Genomic DNA, 8,340 nt, shown 5'->3' on the forward strand with positions numbered 1-8,340 from the left:
GAAGGGGGTAAAATTTCTATTAATGTGGTTCAGCGCATCATACAAAGTTACAAAGTCACAAACATACAAACGACTCAACCTAGATAAAAACGTTTAATAAATAAGTGCAAATCATTATTATAATACGTTTACCGAGAGAAAATTGTTTTTTATGACTCGATTATCCGGAGTGAAAAAAAAATCAATACTCTGGATAATCGAGTCCGACCTGTAATACGTTATAAAACTGCATTCTTCCAATTTTAATCATTTTGAAAAGGAACTTATTCAACGCCACTGTTTCTCAAATTTCGCTACCAACGAAAAAAAAAACTTTTGAATGAAAATGAACATACGAGACAAATATGATCTTCATAAAACACTGATCAGAAATAAAAAGTCACAGGAGGGTTGTGTCCGAGACACGACCGCATAGTTGACGTAGGATTCCGTTAGGCTATCTGTTGATTTTGGATATGTTCGAAGAATTACATCGTTAAACTCTTTGATAATGATTTGGTGACCAAACGACCCGTTCTCGAGCGGGAACACACCTTGGTTTTTAATTATGAAAATTGAAATAAATCGTTTCATATATCAAGTAATTTTCAACACAACTGCTACCATATATTTTACACTTACACTTGTGATAAATTTTTCACAATACACAATCAGTCATTGATATGCAATTCCACGAAGCAACATTTCGGTGGGAGCAAAAGCTCCCCCTACTATCATGTATTTGCAAAGCCGATTTCCCCCAGGCAGCTTGGTTTTGATGTCTCTGTTAGGGACCCGCCACACGTGTCGTAAATTTCGACCAATCAGATGTGGTTATTTCCGTTAGGATAGGGGTTGAAATTTTTCAATAGTTCGATAGTTACAGTCAAAGCTCTCTATAGCGACAACTTTTATAGCGACAAATCTCTCTATAACGACATTTCCAAAGGTCCCTTCAAAATCGCATAGAAATTCTTTTCTTTATAGCGACATTTCTCTATAACGACCATTCCCTGTAGCGACACATTACCGCTCATACATATCATTCTCTATTGCGACAATTCTCAAGGTCACGCCAACAGTGCAATAATAATGAACTTGATTGAACTTAGTATATGACTATGAACGAAAATAGTCTATATTATGTTTTGTGAACGATTAAATGTTCGTGCGCAACTAATATTAATATTCGGATACTTTACAAAAACAGAGAAATTTAAATTTGAAACATCACTCAACTTGAACATATATTCAGACGCGATTCTGCTGACGGTACATTTTCATATATGTATTCAAAACTCTGCTGCACATAATTTTAAGCTGTACCATATCGTAAAGCGAAAGAGCAATGCAAAAAATAACTCTCGAAAGAGACGTGATCGCTTTGAAGCTCTTGTGATGCGCAATAGGAAACTAACTAAACGATACCGTGTGGGTAAAAAGGAATACAAAACAGATTAGCTGTTGTGGATCACGTGTACTCAAAATGATTCTGGCGCAAATAAAATCCATTCCGCCCAAACAGTGCTAGGGCGAGGCAAAAAAAGAGTGCTGTCAGTTTCCTTATCTTTGTTCAGTTTCGAGACATCTGAATTCAACACGAATTCAGCTCAGCTATCACAATACACACACATAGGAAACCTGTAAGCTGATAAAAGATAGGTAAAGCTTATTGAAACAAATCAATTGAAGCATTGTTGTACAAGAATCCCGTGCTTGAGGAAATAAAGTATTCGAATTGAACTTAAAACGAAAAGTATAGTCCGCGTAACTGTTACATGGTAAGCTTTTAAATTCATACTCACGCAACAGTTTGAAGTATAGTTTGTTTTAATATAAATTTCCAGTCCAAAATGAATTCAAAGACAAGAAAATCTTTGACGCTAAAAAATAAATTGGTTATAATTGAAAAATTTGAAAAAGGCATTAAAAACAAAACATTATCCAGTGAATTTAATGTGCCGCACAACACGATTTCATCCATAATCAAAAATAAGATCCAAATTCGTGAAAAGGTAAGAATAAAGGTTTTAACTGCTGATGTTCAATATACCAAAATGTAAAAAATTTACAGGCTCGTCGGTTTTCGCTAGAATTCAAAAAAACTCGCTCGGTTCAGTATGATGCCGTAGAAAAAGCTGTTATGCTTTTTTGCCAGCAGGCGATTTCGTATAATATCCCCCTATCTGGCGTGATCATAAAAGAAAAAGCCAATGAGCTCGCAGCGAAACTAGAGAAAAAATCATTTAAAGCCAGCGACGGATGGTTCCAAAAATTCGTCAAAAGGAATGGGCTTTCGTTTAAAACTGCAAGTGGTGAAAGTGCAGCTGTTGATGTCGGAGCTGCTGAGCAGTTCAAATCCGATGCGTTACCGCTATTGATTGCTGACTATAGCCCACAAGATATTTTTAATATGGATGAAACGGGTTTATTTTTCAAATGCTTACCCAATAAGACATATTGCTTCAAAAGCGATAAATGTCACGGAGGCAAAAATTCCAAAGAGCGAATCACAGTTGTTGTGGCAACAAATATGGACGGATCGGAAAAGTTAGAACTTTTGGTCATTGGTAAGAGTGCCAAACCTAGATGTTTTAAAAACATTAAGAACCTTCCAGTGATCTACAAAAGCAACAAAAATGCGTGGATGGTGAGCGCGTTGTTTGAAGAATGGATTTTAAACCTGGATGAGAGAATGGTGTCTGAAGGAAGACGTATCATTTTGTTCATCGATAATTGTCCTAGCCATCCAAATATTCAACAAAAATTAAGAAATTGCAGACTGCAATATTTTCCTCCAAACATGACTTCTGTGCTCCAACCACTTGATCTTGGAATAATTAAAGCTTTGAAAGTGTACTACCGCAACAAATTAGTAAGAGACCAACTGAATGCGATAGAAAAAGACGAATTGTTGAATGTCAACCTCCTACAGTGTGTTTGTATGCTAGCTGATGCGTGGCAAAATCATGTCAAACAATCCACAATTGTTAATTGCTTCGTCAAAGCTGGCTTTGTGAAATCAGATAATTTGATTTGCATCAATGAAAACAGCATTGATAACGACCCACTAGAGGAAAATGTATTCCGATCGAATTTTGAAGCACTCGCTGAGCAAGGTTTTGATTCTTTTGAAGGTTTGGTTATAAATGGATATTATTTTCAAATATCATATAAGGTATAATCGACATTTGCCATTTTCAGACTACGTGACTTTTGACGACAATTTATGCGAAGGAGCAATTTTGTCTGACGAAGACATCATAAAAACAGTGCAAGAGCAATCATCTATTGATAACGATGATGATGAAATTCATTCAGTACCTGACGATGTAGTTGACAATGAAACTATAAGCACACCCTCTCAAAACCAGCTAGAAGATGCTTTCCAAACGATTTATGCTGGTTTATTAACTAGCAAAAAATTACCAAAGGACAGCTTTTCAAAATTTTTTGATTTAAAGAAAACTTTGTTGGGGGACAAATAAGCTGAATTTTGTGTCTTGTTTAATGTTTTGTTTCAATTTTTTCTGTTAATTCCTTCGTTAATAATATAATTGATTTGTTTCGCATGGACTTGAGCGTTTCTCTCTTTATAACGACATCCGGATTCTCTATAGCGACAGTTTTTATAGCGACATTTCTCTATAACGACGGTCCCTTGCGATGTCGCTATAGAGAGCTTTCACTGTAGTTTCATGACATATATTATTATCTTCAATATAAAAAATTGTTTTGGAGTGGCGAAATCGATTGACGCAAAAATTTCATCAATCCATCATGAAATGACTGAGCAGTATGCGTTTGAAATTGGACAATTTTCAAGATGTGCTCGATTTTCGATTTTCAATTTATACCCCAACATGTTCCCGAAAGACGTAATCCTACGTCAAAAAAATAAATACATTTGAATTTTATCAATTCAAAACTGCCTTCGGGCCTGCTAGTTCGATGGGAGATTAATCTGCCTCCCTAAATGAAAGCAGACTCGTTTGCTGAGCGACAATGAAAATGTCTTTCTAAAGGTAGGTCGAGAAAGAGTATGAACTAGTTTTCTTCGCAAGGGCCCTTCTCAGGGCTAGAGACGAATGAACTTAAAGTTTAAAGTCTCTATAATTCAAAAGAAGAAAAATATTGCTACCAGATGTCACGAACTTCGACATTTTTTGCTACTATGGTGCTACTCGCCCGTGTAGTTGGCGCAAAGGCACCGCAAAAATATTATTTTATAGAATTCCTTCATGCATTTGTCTGATACGGGCTGTGTATCGTTCGTTCTTGTTTTTGAAGGGACTTTAACCCAAAGGTCATTCGTCCCTAACGGGCTGTGTATGACTGGAGCGCTCCGTTATATACATGCATGCATATGTCCTTCGCTTCCTTTGTCAAATCCAGTAAAAGGTGGTTGATGAAACGTGGTATAAACGTTTTTGACGTGGTAAGTGGAAAACAGTAAAATAAACTCTTTTGTTTCAAAACAAATTGATAGTCCTGAGAAGGACTGGAATAGTTTAATGGGTTGTACGGAATCTGCTGCGTCGGATGTAGCAGTTTAGTTTTGGGAGCGGTAGCTTTTACGGATTCGCTGATGCTTTCCTTGACTATGGCGCCATCGGTTTCTGTGCGTCGATTTGCGAGGGTTTGATTGGCACCACCACGACGAGCTAAACGACGGATAGCGGGTGTGATACGATGCGATGCAATGCACTTCGCTCCTCTGCCTCCTTTGCCGCATCCAATTGTTGATGTGAAGAGGAGCGCACCAGCAATGCACACTAGATTTAAGTTTAAGTTCTCCGCTGCTTCCTCTTCTTTGCTCCCTTTGCGCACCGCATCTATCGTTGGTTGCCGATGGCTTCCTCTCCTTTGCCGCACCGTATGGTGTTGGTTGATTTGTAGAGCACTGCACACTAGAAGCCCAGATGTTTGCCGATCTGAGTGTTGAACAAGTATGAGAAATCCAACTACTACTACTAAAAGATATTTATTCAAGTATTCTTAAATCTAGTACAATTTTTAGTTTACATGTCAATTGATCAGCCTTGTAGGCCCGGCAACTTCGTTCAGATTGAATTTTGTTTTTAAAAATGTTTATAACAATGCATCGTTTGTAATCTAATTTACATATGAAAATATGGGAAATTTAAAATTTTTAATTGCGAAAAATTTGATAACCTACCTAACTACAAAAATAAATAAAACTATGGGACTAGCTCCCGGATGAATACGTGCGGGACCGCTGGCAAGACTCCCTGAATCTAGTCAGGATTATATTTTTTCGCTCTTCCAGCACCTGAAGACCAGACAACCGGTGGATATCTGAATTTCGTGTCCTAGGTGGACTGTCCAGGATCATTCGAAGGATCTTGTTTTGGATGACCTGAAGTTTACGGTGGTGGCTATTGGCGCAACTCTCCCAGATTGGCAGACCATACTCAATCACCGGTAAAACGATCTGCTTGTATATCGCAAGTTTATTTTTCCGCGTTTAAGTAGACTTTCGATTGATGAGCGGGTAAAGCGACTTGAGAAGCTTGGAACACTTCGTGGATGTTTTGTTCACATGGGAAGCGAAGTTCAAATTCCTGTCCAGTGTGAGGCCCAGGTAGACTACTTCATTCGACCAATTTATGGTAGTGCTGCTGAGGTGGACTTTCACGTCATTAGGCGGAACAAGTCGTGGTGATTTGGAGTGTGGAAATATTATGGTTTGTGTTTTCGCCGCGTTGATGCATATCTTCCATGATTTTAGGTAGTCAGAAAGAACATCCAGGCCTCTCTGCAAATTTCTAGTTAACGGACGTATCATTCGACCCTTGTAGATGATAGCGGTGTCATCAGCGAACATCGACAGCACGCCATCACCAGGTAGGGGAGGAACATCAGATGTATAGATGTTAAACAGGATAGGACCTAGGAGGCTACCCTGCGGAACTCCCGCTATGACGTTGAACATATCGGAGAGCGTGTTGTTTAGAGAGACCTGGAAAGTCCTATCCGAGAGATAGTTCCCGATGAACTTGATAAGGAAGATCGCGAAGTTGAAAAGTCGTAGCTTGAACACAAGACCATTGTGCCAGACATTGTCGAACGCCTTTTCGACGTCCAACAATGCCATGGCAGATGTTTTGGACATGGACTTGTTCCGCCTAATGATGTTCGTGACACGCGCAAGCTGGCTGATTTGGAGTGACCTTTCCTGAACCCAAACTGCTCACGGAGGAAGATGTTATTCTGATTTGCAAACTCTAGTAAACGACTAAGAACCAGTTTTTCAAACAGCTTTGAGATTGACGACAAGAGGCTGATGGGGCGATAGCTTTTGGCTCTGGTAGGGTCTTTACCAGGCTTGTGGATTGGTATTATTTTGGCTAGTTTCCAGCGAGACGGGAAGTAGCCAAGCTCCAAGCACTTGTTGAAAATCGATACCAAGTGCTCGAAGAAACCAACGCTCAAGTTTTTTAACTCGAGATTGAGCACTCCGTCAAACCCGGCGGCCTTCATGTTTCTTGTACTACGGATCGCAGCTATCGCCTCATCAGCCGTTATTCTCGATTCCTCGGGTAGAACGATGGGGGTATCAGCGACACTAACCAGAACCTCCTCGACGATAGGCTCGTGGGGACTCACCATTGAGCGACCAAGATTGTGAGAATCCACGAAGTGTTGACCAAGCGCATTTGCTTTTTCGGCAGATGTAATTAGCAGAGACGGGAACGAATCCGGTGATTTAAGTGGAGGAATGGGTCGCGGTTTATTTTTAAGGAGCTTGGCAGTTTTCCAAAACGGTTTTGCACAATCTGGGAGCGAGCGAAGATGATCTGAAAATTGTTTATTCCTGAGATTCACAATCCTGGCATTTATGATTTTCTTTAGACGATTGCAATTAGCCTTCAGGTGGAGGAGACCAGTACGTTGATACTGGCGACGGATAGTGTTGCGAAGTCTAATTAGATTTTTAGTTAACCTGTCTAGATTCAGGGAGTTACTCACCACTCTTGAAGCCGGAACGTGTCGGTCTCTGGCCCGGGAGATCGCCTCATCGATGGCCTGAAGGGAACGGTTGATGTCGTCGGTTGACTCAGGTACAATGTCATAATCGATATCGATGTCGACGCACTGCTGGAACTGCGACCAGGCCACGCGATGGTAGTTGCGTCTCGAAGCCTGGAATCTGTTGACGGATGACCCTACTTCAATCGCCACCGGATAGTGATCAGAGCTGAGCTCTTGGTAGACGACAGGCTCCGAGATATTTGTCGTGTTTGAGATAAATATGTCGATGGTTGCGTGGATACCGGATCGGCTCAAACGGATGGGACCATCCGGGCTCAGAATGGTGTACTCTGCTTCTTGGAAGTCATCGTGCAGGATCATACCGTTTCGGTTACAGCGGGTGTTGCCCCACGCTTGATGTTTCGCATTTAGGTCGCCTCCGATGAACTGCTGCCGCCGCCGAGTCAGTTGAATGATGTCGTTTCGAAGAAATGCTGCCGAGCCGTCCCGTATGTTTGTTTGTTTGGGGCAGTAAGCTGCGACTATAGTAATGGGACCGACTGGGGTTGAAACTTCCACCCCAACGGCCTCGATGATCTTCAGCTCGAAGCTTGGAAGCAGCTGACAGCAAATATTTCTTCTGAGTGCGATGGCCACGCCACCACCCACAGAGCTGGTTCTATCGAGCCTCACGAGGCGGAAATCAGGAAGGAAGACATTTATATCGGGTTTGAGGTGTGTTTCCGTGATAATAGCTACGTCAATTTCGTTCTCGTTGAGAAAGTCAACGAGCTCAATGGCTTTACTCTTGAGCGAGCAAGCGTTCCAGTTTGCTATTCGTAAGATGTTACGGTCCATACTTGGAGATGAGGGCGAGAACAGCCTCAAGCTGTTCATTCAATGTCTTGCATGTGTGTTGAATCCTAATGACCTCGGAGACTAGCAGAACGAGCTCCTTATCATTCAAAGGTGCGCCCTCGGCGATCGTGCCGGATGTTACACGTGAGTACGACAGACCCGGGAGGGGGGTTTGATTCTACTGCGACGCTGCGTCCATGAGCCGATTCTGCACTGAAGAGCCGCTAGGGATCACTTGGTTGCTTGTGATGGGGGCGGCGGGCTCACCACGATTTCGTAGATTGTTGAGTGGAAGAGGGGACAGATTTGGAGCTGCACGGCGTTGTTGAAGCGCGGGAAATTGCACATCGTTGACTGCTGGTGGACGTGGGTTGCGCTTTCGTCCTGGTTGGTTATTGACGGAGGCACGCTTTCGGATCTCAATGTACTCTGCCCTCTTCGGACACGCACTGCTGGTGGGATTGTGACCAGCTCCGCAGTTCGCGCAGACAGGGACACCGTCTTTCA

General features: G+C 41.6%; 1 protein-coding gene across 1 annotated transcript; it reads left to right on the plus strand.

The window, feature by feature from the left end:
- Positions 1-890: 890 nt before the first annotated feature.
- On the plus strand, positions 891-3,647 carry LOC129777463 (tigger transposable element-derived protein 4-like). Its single transcript, XM_055783731.1, has 2 exons — positions 891-3,116; positions 3,184-3,647. Exons 1-2 carry the CDS (start codon positions 2,123-2,125, stop codon positions 3,465-3,467), a joined length of 1,278 nt encoding a protein of 425 aa, XP_055639706.1. The 5' UTR covers positions 891-2,122; the 3' UTR covers positions 3,468-3,647.
- The last annotated feature ends 4,693 nt before the right edge of the window (positions 3,648-8,340 follow it).

The sequence above is a fragment of the Toxorhynchites rutilus genome, chromosome 3 (assembly GCF_029784135.1).
Source record: "Toxorhynchites rutilus septentrionalis strain SRP chromosome 3, ASM2978413v1, whole genome shotgun sequence".
NCBI lineage: Eukaryota > Metazoa > Arthropoda > Insecta > Diptera > Culicidae > Toxorhynchites > Toxorhynchites rutilus.